The sequence below is a fragment of the Corythoichthys intestinalis genome, chromosome 1 (genome assembly GCF_030265065.1).
Source record: "Corythoichthys intestinalis isolate RoL2023-P3 chromosome 1, ASM3026506v1, whole genome shotgun sequence".
Lineage (NCBI taxonomy): Eukaryota > Metazoa > Chordata > Actinopteri > Syngnathiformes > Syngnathidae > Corythoichthys > Corythoichthys intestinalis.
In genome coordinates, this window is record NC_080395.1 from 59,813,010 (window position 1) to 59,837,726 (window position 24,717).

The window sequence follows — 24,717 nt, forward strand, 5'->3', positions numbered from 1 at the left end:
GACACCCTTAGATACGTCCATATGAAGTCTACGGCTCTGCCTAAATGTGATGACTGGGAATTATTGGAGATGGTGCATTTATAATTAATGTATCATGTTAACCCATAAATACAGCATACATCCCAATGTGCACAGTCACGGTCCATGGACTCCTTGTGAGTCGGTATGTTTTTGTTATTCATCACAAACATAAGTATCACACATACAAATACATGCCCTCTAGAAACTTCACGCTGGGTGTCTTCGTAAATAAAGATTCACAGATATGGTAAACAATGTAAACGCCACAGGCTGACTGCAAAAGGAAGGCAAAGCCCCTTGGGCTCCCTTTCAAGCACATCAAAACAGCCAATGATGCTGCACATCTCCAGAGTCTCTCACCCAAGATGCTTGGAAACACACTTCTTCTCTGTTCTCAACGGTCTTAACGCCTTACAGTCTGGAACTACACAAATAAACAAACAAGCAAAAAACAAATGAAACCTCTGAGCCCTACAATTACCATTCTGGATTGTATAATAGACTTCATAATGATATTGACGGGACACATTCCCCAGACACCGCTACGCCTTCAGTGGGGGGCCGTCCCACACTTCGCTTCAGTTGGTCGAAGTCGGCCGCAGTTATTCTCAAACACATGCAGCGATCCAACGCCGGATTTAGGTTGAAAAACTCTACCGCATACAAATAGGAAGGATTGCCTCAGGAGTGATTTGTTCGAGGATTCAAGGTAATTATCATTTATTTTTCGTACCATGCTAGCAGTTTGAAATGTTGTGAAAAAAATAGGGCTGTTAAACGATTAAAATTTTTAATCGAGTTAATTACAGCTTAAAAATTAATTAATCGTAATTAATCACAATTCAAACCATCTATAAAATATGCCATATTTTTCTGTAAATTATATATATTCTGTAAAATAAATTGTTGGAATGGAAAGATAAGACACAAGATGGATATATACGTTCAACATACGGTACATAAGGACTGTAGTGGGCATTTCACTCTACTGTCATTTAAATCTATCTATGCTGTCCTCACACTGAAGTGTCTACTTTTTCCAAAGCTAGACAGCTAGTGAACGACGCCTTAATAATCAGACTTCTTCCTTTTTCATCTGATTTATTAATAAAATGGCCTCAAACCATTGTCCTCTTTAGACTGTAGTGAAACTACAAAAAAAAAGTACACAAGCATTGCATTAGCAACAACGTTAGCTTAGCACGCTATACAGGTTCACTAAACATAAACAAAAAGCGTCTCACACAAAAAATATAACAGTTCGCTTACTAACATAATATGTACATTCTTTACAACAACCATACTTACGGACAAATCTTGTCCAAGGATCATATAAGCACAACATTACAACATAGGCGTCAGCCTGAGACGTCATGCAGCCATATTGAACTGGCAAGAAAGCAATAAACCATGTCGCAAAGCGACCACAAGAGTTCGCTGTTAGACAGCACAAAAAACGTTGCTGTAAAACTTACCAAAAGGGAGAATACTGTCTGAGCGGGACATGTGCGTTAATTGCGTCAAATATTTTAACGTCATTAATTAAAAAATTAATTACCGCGCGTTAATGCGATCATTTTGACAGCCCTAGAAAAAAATCAATGGGAGAAATTAGCCGCTACGGCACTGGCGTAATAGTTTGCAATATTTACATAAAATAAATGCCAACTGTACGGTTGTTTTTGCTTTTGATGGATATAATTTGGAAATTATGTGACATGTAGGTATTATTGAGTTTATATCATTTTAATGTTACCCCACAAAAATATTAATGTAGTTTCGCAAGTGTAGCTCGTGGATATTTATTTTGCTAAACATAGCAACCCGAATTAGGAAGGGGACACATTATACAAAATATTATACGACAAAAATTAAGAACAGTCCATCATTTTAATGGACTCTAACCAATATCTAGGTATTAGGGAAATGTTCCATTAAAAATGATATCTAATTTACAAGCAATAACAACATTCCACTACTTAATGCAAGTGAGATAAAGACTGGTGCAGGATGTGTATCGTATGTGTGTGTGAGTATGTTGGTGTACTCAATCATATTATGAGTTATATGCTCACTTCAACATTTGAAAATAGCACTATGAATCACCCTGGTATTTAGGTGTTCACTTTATTTATTTATTCATTTATTTATTTAAATGTTTAAAAAATCGCCTAGCACCATTACGACTTGTGAAAATACCACTGCCTTTATCAGCTCTAAAAATTCAAGATTTATATGAAATGCAAGTTATTTGATTAAAAAAAAAAAAAAAAAAGTACAATGGACCCTCATATATGAACACCTCACCTTACGAGTTTTTCATCATACGAGCAGGCCACGGCCCACGACAGAGAATAAGTCTTGTTATACGAGAAATTTTTACTAAACGACCGCCAGAAAAGTCTCTCTCGCTTGGCATGTCCAAGTGTCTTGGCATTCTGCCAGGTGGCTCTTGCTTTGTCTCCCCAAGTGTCTTGGCGTCCCACAAGGGGCATACGAGCATTTTGCATCAACAAAAACCCCATCTGCTTCCCTCTTTCCCATCCTCGTTGTCACCAGTGATTGAATTTGTATCGAGGTGCATTTGAATTACATGTGCTTGCAATTGAATACTATCAACTATGTTCCCCAGTAAAATGGTGAGCAAAGTCGAGAAAAATAAAAGAATGCTCGGAATTGAAACAAAGCAAAAGTGTAAAGAGTGTACCGTACATAAGCGTTCAAGTTCTTGTTCTGGTAAGTTCTTGTATATAAATAACATTGATTTTATACTTTTAATTTCTTTTTCTTACTATTTAACCTTAAAATGATGCATTGAATTATTATTCTGGGGTAACATGGCGGGGGGGTCGTGGTTAACTGGAACTAAATGATTTCTTATGGAGGAAAATCAATTCAGGATACGAGCACATTCACGTTACGATCTTGGTCGGATTGTGCTCATATCATACTGTTTTTCATTGGAAAACCTAATAAAATACAAATTACCACAATCCAAAAAACAGCATCCAAATAACCGCACTTTTTTTTTTTTTTTTAAATAAATGTGGTTATCTGCAAACTGCAGTGGGAAGAATACATACGGGAGCAATGTACAAAGAGAAAAAAAATATTTGTAAAGGTCAAATTGGTGGGCCAACTATACACTATAACAGTGGTTCTTAAACCCTAAGGGTTTGGTGAGTGAGTCTCAGGGGTTCGGCGAAAGTAATGAAACGCAGAGCCCTATTTTTGTACGCTGTTTAAATCCAGGCAAAATGGCTTTTTAGACCAGGATTTGGACTGGTTTGCTCCCAATTTACAGGCTTAATCAATTTCTTTTAACTGCTAGTCCTCGATCTGATGGGAGGAGGAACTGGCTTGCCCAGTGGAAGGTTGAGTCGCACTTGGTATGAGGGAATAGAACAGACCAATGGGCAGCGTGGTCTCAAATTTTGACCTGTTTATAAAACATGCTGTCAAAATGAGAAGAATTTTGAACAGGGACTTTCTAAATTATTAACTTAGTAGCTTTGATATATCGGTTTTGAATTTGGAAAACAAAAGCTTTACTAATTCCGAAGGGTTCGGTGAATCCACATGTGAAACTTGTGGGGTTATATTATACTTCAGAAATTATGGTACATGGTTTGATTATTTGATTATTTATGCACAATACATAAACATGACATTTTACTTTCCGATTGTTTTGTTAACGTTTCCATTGTTAATAAAAACTCCATCCATCCATCCATCCATCCATCCATCCATCCATCCATCCATCCATCCATCCATCCATCCATCCATCCATCCATCCATCCATCCATCCATCCATCCATCCATCCATCCATCCATCCATCCATCCATCCATCCATCCATCCATCCATCCATCCATCCATCCATCCTCAACACAGCTTATCCTTGTGAGGATCATTGGGGGGGCTGAAACCTAGCTCAGCTGACCTCAGGCGACCACATACTAAACATTTACTGTATATACTGTACAAGCTTTATAACAAGCTGAATTGTTCGAATTGGCACAGAAAATTCCTCATTTACACATCTTTCTGGCCCTCGTTTACATTTGGTGGGTAGATATAGGGTAAATACCAAAATCACTACTGGAACACTTTGAAACTTCAGCTACTCTCTGCATCATTTCCACCTTTATTATTGTTGCGTAGACATAATTATAATACTACTTGCCACCTTATGTTGCTTAATGACTGTAACGTTGCTATATCATAATCACAGTACTAATAGTCACTTTATATCGCTATGTAACACCCTTCATCACTTGCACAGCTAGCTGTCTTTGCTCAGTACCTATGCATCACTGCTTATCCTTAAATTGCCATATGGGTTTCTGTACTTCTGTGTGATGTCCTTAATGCATTTTTGTTATCGTAGGTTGTCAGTTGTACTACCTGGCTCTGACTAGGGGAGACAATTTTTTAAACATATTTGGGAATATAGATAATTTAAACACTTGTGAATTAAATTTTTAATTATGGATCGAGATAAAGGGGCCATTTACACGGAGTCGCTGCAACAGCAATCAGCAATGATTGTGCTGTAATTGGTCTCAAGTGTTGAGCAAAGGTGCAAGCTTTCGATTGCAGGGCTTTGTTCCACAGCCTTATGAGCAGAAACCGCAGCGAACTCTCTTGCTGTCATGACTAGGGATGGGATTGATATGATTTTTGCGCTTCCGATTCCATTATCGATATTGCTTAACGATTCGATTCTTTATCGATTCTCTTATCGATATTTGGGGAAAAAGAACAAACATTTTGATTGGCATCTAGTTTGCTTAATCAGAAGTCAAAACCTTACAAACTCACAACGAGGTCAAAAGAGGCCCAAAGCCTCGATGTTAACAGTGGCAAATAGACAAGAATGTGTAACATTTTACCGAAACATTTTTCTAATAGAAATGAAAAAAATCCTCCTTTTTAAATGGACATATGAGCTGATAGCACCCAAAAATAATTATAAAAAAGATGAATACTGTCAAATACAACAGAACAGTGCGTAGTGCAAATGTGCAAAATTAACAATTCTTTTGCAGAAAAATAAGCATGTGTGCTTTTTCAGGTAGGATACGTGATTTCTTGGACTTATGGTGTCGTAGCACAATCCTCCATTAACTTGGATTTGTTAACTTCCTACACATAGTTGGGCTAGTCTATGGTAAGGCCTTTTGATACCGAGTAGAATAAAAATGGTTTGGGACCAATGGGACCATCGTATCTCGAATTACGGGCGAAAATACGCTGATTGGCTGTAGTCGTCAGGTGCATTATGAGAAGTAATTTGGAACATCCCCTTCCGTTAGTTGTAGCAACACAAAAATACCAACATCGGATGCGGAGTTATATACTTTTGCGTGAAATCAGTAGTCAGATTGGCTCTACGACCAAATTTAAATTATTCTGAGAAAACCACTGATTGGTGGACTACCGACTGAAATGAGCATTAAAATTAGTAATAAAATCGTTTAGGATTATTTTAGATGCATATATGTATATTTTTCTAATACAGTATTCGACAAGGAATACGATAGACCCATTTATAGACTTTTTGGGAAAAATCTCAATTTATTTAAGTAGTCTCATAAATAATGACCTGGCCTGGGAAAATCAATACATAACACTTGGGTACGACCCTTCAGATTATACTTGGTGAGTGGTCTCTCTTTGAATAACCACGTAGTGTTACTTGCTGAATCAGCGTGTATAACGTGTAATTAGCGTGACGTAATTCATGCTTGCTGGAATCTATAAGAGAATAATTAAATAAACTGCCAAACAATGACATGGAATTAGAACGCACGGAACCGATTCTCTTTTGGAACCAGTTCTCCATTCCCCATTCCTAGTCATGACATCACTATACTGTATACCACACATCCTTTTGGGCAGTCTACAGTGTATCATTCAGGGGAGCCTCGTCAAGACATACATTCAACGCTTCATTTTATTGGTGATTTAGTTTCTATACGATTGTGCGGTAATTAGAGGTGGGAATCTTTGGGCACCTAACGATTCAATTACGATTATGATTCAGAGGCTACGATTCGATTATAAATCGATTAATGATGATACCCCCCCACCCCCGCTATTTGCTGCTAATGTTTTGTACATTAGTTACAAAAACAGTATAAAAAAAAATAAAAATAAAAAAAGCCTCGCAGGCTTAGATAAACGACTATTTCAGTATCAAGTTAACAGTTAAAAACAAATAATATACTAAAATCCCCATTCTGTATCAGCAGCTTTAAACTACATTCAATTAATTTAATGTTGTAATGATGGCGGCTGTTTACTAACGCCCACATCTAGCTTTCTCTACATGTGCTGCTGTTGCCACCGAGTCTATTCTACATCTAGTCCTATATAATAAGATATCTACCTTAACATTATGTATTGTGGACGTACTTTGTAGCAGCTTTCGGCAGCAGTCAGGTATGTTGTTGTTGTTTTTATCTCGCCGCATGAGTTGAGCTAGAGCCGTGAGTTGAGCATTGGCATTAACCGAGTGGCCGGGTAATGACAAGCATGACGTTTAGCTACTCTCGCTCCGTTACTCATTGCGTCCCGAAGACAGCGCTGCGCGCTGAGTGTGTTTTACTTCCGCTTTACTTGACATATTTCAATAATCGGAATTTGGATGTTTGTGAATCGTTCCCGAATCTTCCAAGGCCGAATTGCAAATAATCTAAGAATCGGAAACTTCGCACACCTCTAGTGGTAATACTGATTAAAAAAAAACTTTGTACGTCTTCAATTTTTTAAAATTCTCCTTTTACATACATACTGTACACAAAAACTCTTAAATGCCAGGTTAACACAGGTTGCACTGGATTCATAACTTGTTCAAGAATTAAAAAAACAACTCATGTATATTAGGTTTTGTGTTGGTTTTCTCCTAGTGTGACTTGTCCCTGTGATTGCCCATTGATTTCACCTGTTGTTCCTCCTAGTGTATCCTCCAACCTGCATCCTCCTGTGCTCACCTGTTCCTCGTTGTGTCGTTACCCCTCGTCTCTGTGTGTGTATATAAGTTTCCAGTTTCTTTTCACTCCTTGTTGCGTCATTGTCTATGTCAATGTCACTTTCAAGTCCTGTCCAAGCCCTCGTGTCCCAGTCCCTCCGTTTAAGTAAGTTTTGGTTTGAACATTGCTCTTTTGATCCCCAGTCCTTTTGGTTGTACTTTGTGCTTTTGGTTAGTTGTTAATAAAACGTGTTTTAAGTTCACCGCCACCTGCCTTGCTGCTTTTTGTTTCCCTGCAATTGGGTCCACAACATCTGCCTTCCCGCGTTTCCCTGACAAAATGACGCAACCAATTGTGGACCCAGCGGGAAAAAGCCGGCACCGGCGTGCACGCCGATGACCATCCGCCCGTCCCCTGATTATATTCTGCCTCGCCACGTTTTTTTGGATTCAGATTTTTCTGATTTTGAAAAAGATTTTGAGTTGCCCTCTGTTTCCCCTGGTTATTTTTCTATCCGCCCTCCGCTCTGTGTGTCCCGTTCGGAGATTGTAGCGAAAGACTCCTACCTGGGATCCCGTTGGGCCATCTATCGGGGACCCCCCCCCGGGGTGGCCTGCAGGGTCGCCCAGGCTCATTGCGGCCTAATGAGGCTGTTCTGCCGCCCCTGCCACCCGAAGGCACTCGCCAAAAGCCTCGGCGTGGTCGTCAAGGCCAACGGCATGCTGCGGTGCCGACGTCGTGGCTTCCCGAAGCTAGCATGCCGACGCACCGGCCTCCCGCGCCGACGTCCCGGTCTCCTGCGCCGATGTCCAAGCTGCCCGCGGTGCCTGTCCCGGCGCCTCGTCGCCTGGTCCCTGTCCCGGCGCCTCGCCGTCTGGCCTCAGTTCCGGTGCCGTCGCCTGGTCCCTGTCCCGGCGCCTCGCCGTCTGGCCTCAGTTCCGTTGCCCGCGCCGACTCCCCGCAGTCACGTGCCCGCGCCGACTCCCCGCAGTCAAGTGCCCGCGCCGACTCCCCGCAGTCACGTGCTCGTGCCGACTCCCCGCAGTCAAGTGCCTGCGCCGACCGCTCCTATTTTCCCCTGCGACTCCGCTGCTGTCCCGCCAGCAGACTCCTGTGACTCCGCTGCTGTCCCGCCAGCAGACGACCGCGACTCCGCTGCTGTCCCGCCAGCAGACGACCGCGACTCCGCTGCTGTCCCGCCAGCAGACGATCGCGACTCAGACGCTGTTCCGCCAGCAGACGACCGCGACTCAAACGCTGTTACGCCAGCAGACGACCGCGACTCAGACGCTGTTACGCCAGCAGACGACCGCGACTCAGACGCTGTTACGCCAGCAGACGACCGCGACTCAGACGCTGTTACGCCAGCAGACGATAACGACTCGGACGCTGTTCCGCCAGCAGACGACCCAGACACTGTTCCGCCAGCAGACGACCCAGACGCTGTTCCGCCAGCAGACGAATCAAAAGCTGTTCCGCCAGCAGACGAATCAAAAGCTGTTCCGCCACCAGACGAATCAAAAGCTGTTCCGCCAGCAGACGAATCAAAAGCTGTTCCGCCAGCAGACGAATCAAAAGCTGTTCCGCCAGCAGACGACTCAAAAGCTGTTCCGCCAGCAGACGACCCAAAAGCTGTTCCGCCAGCAGACGACGACATTGCTCCCTGCCACGGCTTGGCGGCATGAATGACAGAGTCCTACCTCGCCCGGGGCGCCCGCCTGATCAACCCGTGCGGTCGCCTAACGTCTGGCGCCCCAAGCGCCCACCTGATCGACCCGTGCGGTCGGCCCACGTCTGGCGTCCTGGACGCCCGCCTGACTAGTCCTCACGGGCTGATGTTGCTCCCTCCTCCAGACATCCTTCTTCTCGCCGTGTTTGGGACTTTGTTTTCTTCGGGACGTCTGGGATCTGTCCCTTGGGGGGGGGGGGGGGGGGTACTGTTAGGTTTTGTGTTGGTTTTCTCCTAGTGTGACTTGTCCCTGTGATTGCCCATTGAATTCACCTGTTGTGCCTCCTAGTGTATCCTCCAAACTGCATCCTCCTGTGCTCACCTGTTCCTCGTTGTGTCGTTACCCCTCGTCTCTTTTTGGTATATACAGTAAGCTCCCAGTTTCTTTTCACTCCTTGTTGCGTCGTTGTCTATATCTTGTCCAAGCCCTCGTGTCCCAGTCCCTCCGTTTAAGTAAGTTTTGGTTTGAACATTGCCTTTTTGATCCCCAGTCCTTTTGGTTGTACGTTGTGCTTTTGGTTAGTTGTTATTAAAACGTGTTTTGAGTTCACCGCCACCTGCCTTGCTGCTTTTTGTTTCCCTGCAATTGGGCCCACACCACCTGCCTTCCCGCGTTTCTCTGACAATGTGTCCTTCATGGATATTTGTGCAGTTAGATTAGCGTGGCTCCGTCGACATCTCGTTGAAATTTCGATGATTTGTAGTCTAGTGTAACTGAAGTAGTAATTCTAATTTTCTGTCCGTCCAAACGCCATTATGAAAAACAAGTTTGGTTGTCTGCACACTCAGCCTGACGTGAAGACGATGTTGTCAAAGAAGTTTGTGCATTGGTTCGGCGTTGTAAAACTGCACTGCCCCCACTGCATGGCACAAATACTACATCGTATTCATGCAGATTTGCGGCTTCATTCGAAATCATGCTTTGCTCATTTGAATGTAAATATCTAATGGGTCGTTTTCTGATCATCAGGCTGGGCCCTAAACTTCTTGCCTGGCACGGCCAGACCGTTCTCCCTGTATTTTTCAAACACTGAGAGAAAAGTCTGGGAACCAGCCCATTAACGGCCTCTCGAGCAGGTACAAAATCAATCGACAAATCAGATTAGTTTATTTGCGTGACGTGTTCTTAACGAGCAACGTCACTCTTGCGCGTCAGAAGTCGTCTCCACAACAACACAGATGGTGAACAAGAGAGCCGAGAATATGTTCCAATCCACGGTAAAATCAGTTTTAAATTACCAAAAACACATCGACACGAGTCATTGACAACAGTCTGTCTCGCGCTAGCCATGTTGAATAAACTCCGCTCTCCTCGTATGTTTACTTCCGCGCGCAAGCCCCTTGTCCTGCCCTCGTCGTTTTACTAACGTCACGTCTGCCCGTCGCTGATTGGTCCGCCCTGGAAATTGTATCCACTGAATGGTGGCCAGACTCAATAGCTGGAACAGTGGTGAGTCTTGTGTACCAGGCAACTAAACTTCACCTCATTTATTTATTACCATCCTTGAGCAATTACACGTACAGCAACTTCGAATGAACAGTCCTGAATGGACTAAAAAGGTCTAAATGAATGTTTGTATAAGTACGGTCAACTGCAGCAGCCAAAGGAGACTGAAAAAACAGCTAATCTAACTTGCACCAATATTACGGGCTACTATCGGGCGAGCTAGTACTTAAAAGTGGTAATAACACTCCACCACCAGAACTGCCCTCTGTGAAATTACTCCCTATTCTACTTATAGCTTATGGAAACTGGGAGGTACAATGGAGAGAAAGAGCGGGTGGGTGCTAACAGGAAACATAAAAGCTTTAGTGGCGCCGCTCGCAGGGGTCATCCGCCTGGCGTTAGGGGAAGAGTGTGAAAGGAAAGTGGGTGAGCTACTTTAATTACTATGCCCAGGGGACCAAGTACATCCAAAAATGTCAGGTTGGCATCCTGGATGGCTGACTGCACGTTGAAGGACAGTGTTACATAGTAATAAGGGCAAGTGTTGAAAGGAGTATAAAACAAAAACATAGGTCGCAAGCAGGCGTGAGCTGCCAGGCATAAACTGGTGTTTATAACATGACTGACCTTCAAAAAAACAACACTGACGCAGGTACCCAAGGCAATTTGAGTCTTTTTTTCCCTCTCATTCCAGGGCAAAACAACAGCAAAATTGGCACCCGTAACATTTCGGTTAGCACTTAGCTGACAGGCCGTTTATGAATAAAGCAAAGCTCTTCTCCACGCTTGAATTAATACAACACATTGAAAAGTTCACCATGAAAACAGCCGCTTTAAATGCACAAATATACACTCAGCGTAAGCGGCATCTGTGAAAGACAGCCACAACTATCTTTATTCTGCAAAAGCAATAATTTAGGACCAGTTGTTTTAAGATGGAAGCTCTATGATCAGCGCACACGCATATGATGTGTATTTATGTTTTGAATGAATTTTCACATTTTCATCTTCAAAATTCTCTTTGACAACTATGAAATGCATAATTATGGACTACAAAAACTAGTATTCTATTCATTTTATGACCAAATTCTGACTTTGCAACTAAGCAACAAATATTGAGTGAGCTGGATGGAGCTGCATTTATGAGGCAGTTTACCACAGCAGTTGCACCTTATTAGCCTCTGCAAAGTGTTCACCGTGGTCTCATCTTTTGTAGATCCTTACGGTCTTTGCAGTGAGAGTGCTCATTATTGATTGACCTTTGGAGCTCGCCAATTTCAGAATGAATGGCAGTAGGCACAAAGAGACTTATTACAAAGGTAGTTTAACATCGTCTGGCCTAAACAGTAGACTCACTATTTTCAAAATAAGTGTACCAGTTGTGGCTCAACTCATCGGCTGCCATTGATGGCAATAGCATTTTAACTTGTAAAGCTGGCAGTGAATGATCACTGCTATTGGGCATCTATCACCATCAATAGCAGTACTTTACAGTTGGTCAAAGAATGACTGCCTTGCTAGCTGTGAGAGCTGGGACTGTATGTGAGCATATTTGTGTTTCCCAGTGGAGCCTGACATTTTCTAACACTCTAATATTGACGCTTGTGTTGGAGTTGGACGTTTGATGGCATCTGACCGGTGTGTGCTGTGCCGAAATGTTCGCACATTCGCAGCACTGCGTGTTTGCATCCTGCTGGCCTGGCAGTGACCCTGCTGGCAGATGATGGAGTACACAGTATTCCTGAAGGATGCCTGAGCTTTTACTCAGTGCTAGTCAAACAGGAGGAAAGTATCTTTGAGCGGGCCATTATCAAGTCTTGATTTGAACAGGGAATAAGAGTGTTGAGCAAAGGCAGTGGAGTGATCGTCCGTCTACATCATGTACGATTGGCTTTTAAAACTTGGTTTACTGCTTTGTTTATGAAATCTGTGGAGCTTTGGTTCTCAGTACATTTTATGTCGCAAAAGCTCCCAATATATTATTCCCCCCCCCCTTTTTTTTTTAAAGCCGTATTTTAAAATGACTAAACACCACTGAGCTCAGTCTCACCACTCTATTTTAAAGCAGGCGTTTATACAACAATTAAACCACTGCTATGTCATCATTTATTATTAGTTTCCCTGCTATAGTAACCTGGCACGCCAGATTGATTGTTCCACAGATCTGTCGTGAAAATATTCCACATATCAATCTGGGAAAGATCTAATCGAGACCTGTGTTGTGAGCTGATCATTAAAAATATGTACTGTCTCGTCACATCGGTGGAAAAAATGTTTCCCGTCAAAAAGAGGTTTTAGTGATGTTTTTAGCTCCTCTTTTAATGAGGAAATTAAGTGTATTTCAGAAAAAAAAACTTGGGAAACTGACCTATGTATCAAACCACTTTGCATTTCACCTTAGTAGTCAAGCAAATAGTTGCTTTCTGGTCACGTCTGTAGCCTCCGCCTCTTTCCCCTGATTGGCTCGCCATCAGAAAGGGACCAATCCACATGAAGCCATAGTATGACGTATTAGTACACAGAAGAGGAAAAACATTGTTTCCCGTAAAAAAAAAAAAAAGGTTTCCTGACATTCTTTCCTGTTCCTTTAATAAGGAAAATAAATGTATTTCCGACAAAACTTCAGAAAATCAACTATTTACAAGAACCGTCTTGCACTCAGACATTTTATTCAACCAGATAGTTGCTTGCTGGTCATGTCTGCAGCTCCCACCTCTTTGTCCTAATCAGATGACCGGGGAATTGGTAGGACAGTTGAGGTTTGCAAGACGGTACTGCATGATGAATCAATGAATCGGGAAGTACTGTATTGCTTGCAAGGCTACTGCTACAGTGTATTACAAAAGTGAGTACACCAGTCGCATTTCTGCAGATAAGTATATCTTTTCATGGGACAACACTGACAAAATGAAACTTTGACATAATGAAAAGTAGTCTGTGTGCAGCTTATATAATAGAGTTAATTTACCCCCCCCCCCCAAATAACTCAAAATACAGCCATTAATATCCAAACTCCTGGCAACAAAAGTGAGTACACCCCTTAGAAACTACATCCCTAAATGTCCAAATTGAGTACTGCTTGTCATTTTCCCTCCAAAATGTCATGTGACTCGTTACCGGAGTGCTGTCAGCATTGCTGCAGAGATTGAAGAGGTGGGGGGTCAGCCTGTTAGTGCTCAGACCATACGCCGTAGTCTCCATCAAATTGGTGTGCATGGCTGTCACCCCAGGAGGAAGCCTCTTCTGATGACGGTACACAAGAAAGCCCGCAAACAGTTTGCTGAAGACATGTCAACAAATGAGACTAAGATTAATTTGTTTGGTTCCGATGGTCTCAAGCATGTGTGGCGACGACAGGGTGAGGAGCACAAAGATAAGTGTGTCATGCCTACAGTCAAGCATGGTGGTGGGAATGACCCCCCCCCCCCCCCCCCCCCCACCTCTTCAATCTCTGCAGCAATGCTGACAGCACTCCTGTAATGAGTCACATGACATTTTGGAGGGAAAATGACAAGCAGTACTCAATTTGGACATTTGGGATGTGCATTTTTTCATAGGGTTGTATTCACTTTTGTTGCCAGGGGTTTAGATATTAATGGCTATATTTTGAGTTATTTTGAGGGGGAAATAAATAAGCTCTATCTATCTTTATTGTGTCAAAGTGTCATTTTGTCAGTGTTGTCCCATGAAAAGATGTACTTAAATATCTGCAGAAATGCGAGGGGTGTACTCACTTTTGTGATACACTCTATAGTGTAAAGGGATTAATAATCAAATGCTATTTGTATGTGTTTTGTGTCAGGGTAAAAGTTGTTTAAAACTTTATTACGACTCTAACAGCGATGCTAATTCCGGTTAGCTACTACAGCAATGAAGCCAGCAGTCTTTGGTGTATTTCTGGTGTTTAAAAATCTAATTGTAATTTCATTGTGTTCTTTTGCCACTCACTTACAGATTAAATGTGTGAAAAAGTGAATCTAATTTTCTTTTCTTCAAACTGTGGTGATATTATAGCTTCCTATATTGCAGGGTTCACCAAATCCGGACCTCGATGCCACCTATCCTGTCGTGTTTTCCATGTCTCTCTCCCCTAACACACCTGAATCAAATGATTATTTGACTTTGTGCCCGTTTACATGGTGCGCTCCGAGAATACAACAAAATTCAAGTTTACATTTATATGGTTCCGTCTCCATTCGAACGATGTCGCAATTCCATGTGAAAACGATGCAGTACAGTGGTACTTCGACAAACGATCGCTTCGACACACGATTTTTTCGACATCCGACGTAAAATTTGACACACCATTTCTTTCTACATCCGACGAATGCTCGAAATACGACGATTCATGACAGCGTACCAGTTTCATTGTTTTCCCGCAAGACTGACGACCGGCGGATTTTCTTGTGAGATAAATCGACATGGGTCCCAAGAATGTTACAGCAGGTGATGAAAAAAAGGTGAAGCTTACCATTGAAATGAAGATGCAATGATGGAAAAATATGAGCGTGGTGTGCAGGTCCATGAACTGCCAACACTCCGACAATCTCTGTTCACCAGTCTTTATACGTTAAGGTAACAATTATTATTCTGGTACGATCGCCAAAGAGATCACCAGCTTTCTCAGGATTTTAATCATCTAATTCAGAACTTTTGTAACAAACACGCGTCGCCAACTGATAGCAACAACAGGACGTGAAAAGAGAAAGTCAACTGCACTCTGTCACTCTGCCGTCAGCCCCGCGGTGCGTTCAGGTACACTACGCAAAATAATGTATTTGTTTTGCTCTTGGAATTGCTTTTTGCAATAGTAACAGCAGTCATCTATTAAGGATTTTGTAAAAAAACACTGAGCTGGTGTGACTAGAAGAATGGATACCAGTGCAGATAGTCCGGTTAGAGCAATAATGATGCCCGTCCCGAATTAATCAGACCAAAACTTTCTCTTCATCAGCGCGTTGCCTTTTTATTTTCTTTCTATGAGAACGTAGGTCTTAACTTTCTTTAGGTGGCCAAAATATGCCTGATCATAAAAACAACAAATTACAACTCGCTACCAGGGGGATCCAAAACACGTAACATGCAAACAACCTGGCATTTTAACAAATTTAGTGTAGGTTTTTGGGCTGTGGAACAAATTAATGGAATTATAATGTATTCCTATGGGAAAATCCTGCTCGACATACGACATTTCGACTTACAAACAAGGTCTTGGAACGAATTAACTTCATATGTAGGTGGGGGAAATGCAGTTTTACTAGGCGAAAGCCAATGATGCACTTCCTTGACAACAACCTTCTTCGCCTGGAAGACAACATTCCAAGCAATAAAACAACCTTCTTCGCCTGGAAGACAACATTCCAAGCAATGGCGTCCACGTTTTTTTTCCCCTTTTTGCTCCAAGTGGCACAAAAATGCAAACATTAATATATCTAGATCATAAATGGTATAAAAAATGTAAATTAAAGCGGTCGTTTTACCATGTTTGCTGTTTTGAATGTTGAGAAGCAGCGCTGCACATGCCCAAAGTGACGTGTGCAACTGCTGACGTCATCTGAGTGAGAGCTTTCCATTTTTATATATCTCGAATCATTCCACTTTGGAGACCAGAATCAAAAGTTGTCGTCTATGCATTTCATTTTCGCCTTCACCATGTAAAGGCGAGGCCATTCCGCAACACAATTGTTGCGACTTGGTGTCGCAGCGTCACCATGTAAAAGGCCCATTTGTGTCATCAGCAAGCTCTCCAGAATCCTGATAATGATCCTTATGATTTGATGCATGTGTGTTGGAGGAGGGAGATATGGAAAACACAACAGGACAGGAGGCCTTGAGGCCCACATTTGGTGAACCCTGCTATATTGTAACGGAGAGAAAATGAGAACAGGCAACAAGGAATACTTTTGTTTTGACAATGATTTTCTGTCAGTGCAAAAACATTGTGAAAGTTTGTTGTAATTCAGATGAAGACTCTTAAAACTACGAGAAAAAAATAAATATCAATTATTCACAAACATGCACCTCACACCCCACACACATGAGTGGCCCTTGTGGAATTAATTACTGTTTGCACAACAGCAAGTTTTGATATTTGCATTTTTAACAATACTGCAGATTTATAACCCCAAAAGTAGGTGTATTTTAATCAGTGAAACTTTACCCCAAAATGTCAGATTTTGGAACATTGCATTACCTATTTCTCCATTTATCCATATGAGTGCCTCCACATGTTACTAATATTGATAGAGAAAATCAAAAAGAATAGCAGTAATAGGTCGTCATCATTGCTTTGTGGGAGTCTTGTATCTCTGATTGAATAGGGATTACGCAGCTTTTAGTGGAGGAATTAACGAATTCTGCCATTATTGAAAAAAATATCTAAATGATGGCTGGATGAGGGAATGGTGATAAATTATATTAAGCCATCTAATTTAATTTAGAAAACATCTTGAACCATCACTTAGCTTGCTGATGCAAAGCAGCAGCAATAGGTTTCTTGAAGTAGCATGTGTCGTGGATGGCAACGTTTTCCCACTACAAAGTAAAATGCTACAGTATGCAGCTAAAAAGTCTAGAGGGAGAAATGCCCAAACAATTATTTGCTTGCCTATGACATATATGCTAGGAAGCAGGCAAAATGTCAACTTAAGGCATCCACTAATTAATGGAAGTTGTGGGAGTAAGGGACGCACAAACGCAGACAAAAGAGTATTTCAAAATAGGAAGTTGCAAATGAGGGCAATGAGCAACCTCCACTCCTGTTTGGCTTATAGTGGTAAATTCAGAAGTTTACACATTTTTTTAAAAAACATTTTGATCCTTTAATTCCTCATTTGCTTTTGAGATGAAATTAAAATCCATGATCTCCTGTGGAATTTGAAGTTCCTCTTTTTTCTATCTTTACTTACACAGAATGTTTAAAACTACGTGGCGAGCAGTGTTGTCACAGATTACTTGGAAAAAGTAATTGAATTACGGATTATGCCTCAAACAAGTAATATAGTTAGTCTATTGATTACATTATTATCATAGTTACTTTAAAAGTAATTTATTCGTTACTTTTTACCAATTTTTATCGCTTTGCTGCCTCAACATAAGAATGACAACAGAAAAATGCCATCGCATGTAATTGACTTTCTGATAACTGGCATGTAATTGACGTTCAGATAACTGGCATGTAATTGACTTTCCGATAACTGAATTTAAACAGGAAGATCAGAATTTTCACATAGGCTTAATCTTCGAGTTAGCGGGGGTTTAATCAGTCAACAGAGTTGATTTCAACCACCATTGACTCGCGCTAGCTTATCCACTCAGGAGCCCTGAAACTAACAAATAACAGACAAACTGCATGGAATTTGTTTAAATCAACCCCACCAACTACTTAAACCCCAACTCAGCTCGAATGTACACCCGCATTCTCAGTCCAGAAACACTTAGCGCGTGTTACCCGAGACCAAAACAGGAAGTAACTATGAGCGGTTACCATGGAAACATACCTTTGAGAACCTTTCTAAGATTTTCAATTCAAAATGCTCTTTGTACATGATTACAATATTCTTCATTCTACATACATTATGAGGCAATAACAAAATTAGTTACTTAGTAACGCGTTACTGAAAACACTGGTAGCTAGCGACTGTTTGAAAAAAATAAAAATAAAATAAAATACCTAAACAAAAACTTTACTGAAAAACACGGTTAAGCAGTGCAATGCTGTGCCATTTGATCAGACTTCAATTCTGTACTGTCTGTGAAAATCATTTTAATGAGTGCTTTGGGTAACCTCATAGTTGAAAAACATGATCCATTTCCTCGGCAAGCTGAAATTGACACCTGCCAGGATTTCATGCACAAACACTTCACAGATGGAAAAGTTTGCAGACTACTGCAGGACACTGCCCAAATATGATGCAATAAGAAACCCTTTAATAGCAGCAGCTGATGAAACCTTTTTCCATCATTTTCAGAACGTAAAGTGCTGATGCAGTACTAATTGCTGAGAAAAGAGTTGACAAAAGATAATTTAACTTATATCATTTCTATCTCCTCTTAAATAAAGATGGAAAAAAACTATAAATAACTTGAAATGTATTTACTGTAGCTTGACTGAAACATGTCAGTACTTTTACATTTTCGTGTGGTCCTGAGCTTGCAACAGTTTCATTCGTAAAGCTGTGCCGTAGCGTAAATCAATCATTAATTTACGCTACAAGCACAACAAGCCTACTGTTCGCCGCAGCAGAAAATGAAAAGTGAAAGTAAAAAGTCCTCTCTCAAACTGTCACGTCAGCCACACGGTGCGTTCAGGTACACCACGCAAAACACATCTGCAACATTAGAACCCGATTCGTTAAATTATTATAGGTACTAGTATTGTTATTACTATTATTATTCTGATTTGTATTTATAATGTATTTGTTTTGCTATTTGCCAGCAGAATTTATCCAGGATTTAGTGTAGGTTTTCGGGCTGTGGAACGAATTCTTGGAATTATAATGTATTCTTATGGGAAAATCCAGCTCGACATACGACCATTTCGACATACAAACAAGGCCTCGGAACGAATTCACTTCATATGTAGAGGTACCAATGTACTAATAATGCATGCCCAAAGAAAGAAAGAGCCACCAAAATGCCTGCTTCCTACATATCTCACTACATTGTATGACAAACACTTCCACAAGATGAATGACTAGTCTGTATACGACTATTGTGGAAGAAACTCCTTGAAACAACAATTATGTACAGTTTGTGTCCATTTGGCATTTGGGTTTCAATTTACTTACATCTGTTTGCAACTATCTGACCCAAAATGCAGATGTGGAATGTCAGGCCTACACACCAATCTGAGTTCTATTTTAAATACCATGAATGCTGCATAGTTGTTGGTGCTTCAAAACTGTATGGCCCTTATCTAGTGCTGAAATGTTTAAAGGCAACCATAGTATCTAAGGGCACATACTTCTAAATAACTCCCTGCGCCTGTTCAGCTGACAACTAACCTTTGTCTGTTCCAAAATACAAGGAGTGAGGATACTCAATTTGACAACAAAGACTTGAAGCTGGCAAAGTCGAGAAGCAAAGATAATGATCACTAATAAATATTAGCCATGCCTCTACCACTGGGTGTTCATAGGCACTACTCTCGAAATCCCTATAAAAGAACAATTCCATAGTACAGTTCCCATAGGATAATAAATACAAATACAATAACTTCTGATATGGCTTCAGCCTTTACTACAGGCGGTGTAACCTGAATAATAATAGTTGCATGAGCTACAGTATGTGAAATAGGACTGCAGCAGTGCGTACCTCACTCGACATTTCAACAGCAATGACACAAAGCCGTGCTGTTTGTTGAGATAATCTGCAAACAAGAATCTTTTTTACATAATAATATGCAGAATTCTATAAATGGTGACTTTTTGTTTTCTTTTGTCTTCTTACAATAGTCTATTGAAAAAGAAAAACCATCAACTACTATGCAAATGAAGGTTCTTACAATGAGGAAACACTTTGCGGGACCAATTACAATGGGGAGCGCAAACAGCAAACAAAAATTTACTGTTTGGCGTAATCGGCTCTGACCTCTGGCTGACCACCAAGGCATTTTCTCAAGCATACAGTGGCTTTGGTTTCTTGTGGTTGACTCTCATATGCCAAGAAACAACAAGAGATCTTCTCCCACTCCTACTCTTTGCACACGATTGCTTTAATGTGCCTTTTGCTGCAGTTTTATCACTGAGAGGATCCTCTATTCTGTTTGTTTTCCTTTTTGTGGGGGGATTTTAACTGGCCCTGCGGCTTAGAATAGGCATGTCATCAACTTGCAAATGAGGCTGAATTTATGTCCTACTACATTTCCATTAATGTTTAGAGGTAATGACACAACAACTAACCTATTAAAACATTTTCCATAGTCTATTGTGGTGTTATGAGCCACTGACTCTGGTTACCCAGTACGAGAATAAAAACTAAAGGATATTTTTCCCTACATACAGCAGTATACTGTATACCTTAGCCCTAGAGACGCTATCGCCATAACAGCTAAAATTTCAGTGGTTTCATTTACTTTACTTATCAGTACCTATTATTACGCAGCAAATGTACACTGGTGCCAAACAGGCAAATTTAAGCCATGCTGAATGCTGTGTTAAATCCAACTAATGTAAATAAAAATAAATTACTCCAGACTTCAAAATTGGCAGACAGGCTCTTGGATGAGACTTTTGAGCTTTACTCCATTACTTAATGGCGTGGAAAAAAACGACTCTGCTTTATTATCTGAGCAAAACGATCAGATGTAGCCCTACCAGGCATAATAATTTAGTTAGCTGACATGCTTAATCAATTTTTGATTATCATCCATCTCAATGAATTTAATCTGCCTTGAACATGAGTGTGTGTTTGTGGTGTGTTGCGTACCGTGATCCAAGATGATGAGTTGGGCGCTGGATTGAATGTTTCCTGCATCATTTTCTGCCAGACACTGGTAGAAACCCTCATCAGATTTGACCAGGCCTAGAACCTGTAGATCATGTTCTTTCTGCACAACACACCAAAATGGACAAAAGAAGGGAATAAATTATGTAAAGCAAAAAAAGACGACTGCCCAAAATACCAGATGAAAACGCCAATGCTGCAAATATACTAGTATTTCAGCGCAAAAAGTGTTGTTTTCGTCAACGATGACGACAACGACGTTCTCAGAATGCAGGCCTACTGGTAGTTCCCAGGGTCTCTAAAAGTACAGTAGGAGCTAGAGCCTTTAGTTACCAAGCTCCTGTCTAATGGAATCAGCTTCCAGCTAATATTAAAGAGGCCGACACAGTCTGTACATTTAAGATTATACTAAAAATGTTCCTATTTGACAAAGCTTATGCTCAGGCTAGTTGAAAACAGACTGGACTCACAGTTCAGTCTAAGCTGCCTAGGCGCTATATGGCTGGGGGAAGTACAGCCACTGAGTCCTATCCCCTGTTTTTCACTCTACTTACCACTTGTCTTTATTTCTCACTTCTAATTCTAATATCTAGTTGACTAGTCTCTTCATCACTAGTCACCCGGTGTCCGCTTTCCCCTTCCCCTCTGGGGGAGAGGCTACTTTTTCAGCTGCAGCCGCCTGACTATCCTGACCCCTGGCTGGATGAACGTCCACTTTCCCCCCCCCGTCTCATCTGGCTAGATGGACCCCCTCATGTTCCCTCATGCCATTGCATCTCTACTAACTGGAACTCCTTCTGCTAATACCCATCATCAGTCCTGGTACATCGCTAGCCTGTCCGTCCTGGGAGTGGATCTCTCCTGACTGTGGTTCTCCCCAAGGTTTCTCTTTTCCCACTGGGTTTTTGGAGTTTTTCCTTGTCGCCATGGAGGGTCTAAGAATGGGGGATGCCCAAGACATGGACTCATCTCATTCGTCTACTGTATCTGACTGTAGAGCTGGGAATCTTTGGGCACCTAACGATTCGATTACGATTACGATTCAGAGGCTCCGATTCGATTATAAAACGATTATTGATGCACCCCACTCCTTTTTTTTTTTTTTTTTTTTTTTTTTAAAAAAAATGTTTTGTACATTAGTTCCAAAATTGTTCAAAAATCCTCTCAGGCTAAACCAAACTACTATTTCAGTATTAAGTTAACATATAGCAGTAAACAAATATACAAAAATAACAGTAAATAAAAAACTCCAGTCCCCATTCTATATCAGCAGCTTTAAACTACTTTCAATTAATTTAATGTTGTGAATCAACCGTTAAAGTTGTTAAAATTGCTCCTGTTATTCCATAATTTCTCTTTTGTCTACTTTCAACATGTAAAAGTTTTAAAACTATTTTAAAGATAGATTCAAGTCAATATTTTACCGATTTAGGAGTATTTTAGATAAAAAGTTAATTAGGTTCGCTTGGAAGGTTCGCAACAACAGCCTTGCAGGGAAGTGTACTGCTTTAAGATGGCGGCCGTTACTAACGCCCGCATCTAGTTTTTTGTAGATGTGCTGGTAACGATACCGAAGCTATAATGCATCTAGTCCTATGCAAATGATATCTACCGTAACATAATGTGGCTTGTAGCAGCTTTTCGGCAGCAGTCAGGTATGTTGTTGTTTTTTTTCATCTCGTGGCATGAGTTGAGCTAGAGCCGTGAGTTGAGCATTGGCGTTACCCGAGGGGCCGGGTAATGAGAAGCATGATGTTTAGCTACTCTCGCTCCGTCCCTAATTGCGTACCGAAGACCGCGCGGTGCGCTGAGTGTGTCGTACTTCTGCTTTACTTGGCATATTTCAATAATCGGAATTTGGATGTTTGTGAATCGTTCTCGAATCTTCCACGGCCAAATCGCGAATAATCTAAGAATCGGAAATTTTGCACACCTCTATCTGACTGTGTATCAAATTGACTCTGTAAAGCCCTCTGAGAAAACCTTGTTGTGATATAGGGCTATACAAATAAAATTGAATTGAATTTAACAAAAACATTTTGTCAACAAACACTTTGTTTCATGACGACGACGAGACGATAACGAGCTAAAATAGTGCTTTGAGAGACTAAAACATAACGAGACAAATGACAGTTTCCGGCTGACGAGACGAGAACGCGACGAGAATGCACAATAGTTTCCGTCACATGTTCTCAATTATGTGACATTTTATGTGTAGTTAGCCTGCATCGTAGCAGTGTCTGTATCACTCATGTGATGTGCTGCGCCCCACCCCCTCACCAGTGTGTAGTCTCCAGTCTCCATGCAGGCTTGCTCATACAGTAAGATGTGTTTTCTATCTTCGCCAGAGAGAATACCTGTATGTAATATTGCTTTGGATTTTAAGGTCTGTGCTGAGCGATCATCACACACTAAGGCTAGGTTCATACCGCAGGTCTGAATGCACACATTCGATTTTTCTTCATATCGTTTTTTTTTTTTTCCGGCTATGCCTGTTCAAACTGCCTTTTCCCACTGAGACTCACTCGCAGTCCAACATGAGAAAACTGACCCGCATGCGCAGAGGCATTAAAATAAATGACTACAATTGCTAGGGTGATCATATTTCGATTTACAAAAAGAGAACACAAATAACAGACATAAATAATCCCCGTTTAGTCTCATATACAAAGTTTATATGGATTGATAGAACTAGGGATGGGAATCTCTGGCATGAAGCCGATTCGATATGTATCTAGATACACAGGTTACGATTCGATTAAAAAACGATACGTTTTTAAGGCCGACCGATTCGATACGATTCGATACAGTTTAAGAACGATACGGTTCGATACAGAGTGAAAACGATACGATAGTAAACATTTGTTGTGTGTGTTCGAACAGTATTTTAAACATATAAAAAAGACCACATTTCTAATAGCAAAATTAAACAACAAAATTTCATACCAATGTTATGTTTTATTTTTTTATGAAAAAAATAAAAATAAAAATAAGGCTTACTATATGACCGTCATTTTGTTGGATGGGATTTATAATAAAATAAAACTCCAGTGACAGACAACAATAAAGTGCAGTAAATCAATTAGTGCATTTCCTGGTGTTTCGAACACAAGAGGTAAGCAATTTAAGTGCAAACTTTCAACGTAAACATCTTACCAACAAAAAATATTAATTATATGCAGCAGCTCTAGAAAAAAAAGAATTAAACCCGCAATGTTATCATAAATAAATAATAAATTATGCTTTACCACTGGTATAATTGGGGGAATAAAAACATGGCATTTTAGACAGACAGGTCAATAATCATTACTTTTACCTTATACACAGCAATATTTCACTTATGCCTGTGCTTCCACATTTTTTTTATTCCTCATCACTGTCCATATCTTTTTTGAAGGGCAGATTTTTTCTTGAGGAAGATAAACATTAACATGTGGATTAGTTTAAGTAGACTGCGTTTCGTGGGAAAAAAATCTCCAAAGGAGCGTGCTGCCCTTTCCACCATTGTAGTGGGTTATTTTTCCAGGGTTAAAAACTCACGATCCCTGTACCGCTCCTCACTTCACACTAGCTCTGTCTCATTCGAACAGATCTGGCTGCCTTCCTCACTTCAAAGTCCGACTTTTGTATTTCCTGGGTACGTTGAAAATCAATCGCTGCACGTCGCTGGCGTCGGTGCTCAAACTGCCCATTGTTTTAGCATGTTGCTTCGTTGCCACTACCGGTTTCGTTTTCGTTTTGGGCTGTGAAGAAAAAGCTATGGAGCGTGCGTTACTGTGGTTTTATTAGCTCTCGCGTTGTGACACGCCCGTGACGATCGGGCAATGACGGCGACTAGTAGCGGTTCTGCCGAAATGCATGGGAAGTAGAGGCAACCATACCGTGAGTTGTGCTTGTCCATATTATAGCATGCGTGCTGTCTCAATCTAAGCGCGCTGTGTGGTGAATGACACAAGCGCAGCAAGTGAAGTAAAAGCTAAATTATCATTCCATTAAGCAATGCATTGAATTAGGCATTAGAAGCCGATTCTTGTGCTCGCGATAGCCGAATTATAGCTCTACTATCGGTTCGTTGAATATTTAATGGCAAATTACTGT

General features: G+C 41.0%; 1 protein-coding gene across 9 annotated transcripts in view; it reads right to left on the reverse strand.

Moving 5' to 3' along the window:
* neo1a (neogenin 1a) overlaps positions 1 to 24,717 on the reverse strand; it is a 303,823-nt gene that overhangs the window by 69,948 nt on the left and 209,158 nt on the right. For all 9 annotated transcript variants that reach the window (XM_057834057.1, XM_057834073.1, XM_057834013.1 and 6 more), the window contains exon 7: positions 20,602 to 20,722. In XM_057834057.1, the coding sequence (XP_057690040.1) occupies positions 20,602 to 20,722 (121 nt within the window). The remainder of the gene's footprint in view (positions 1 to 20,601; positions 20,723 to 24,717) is intronic.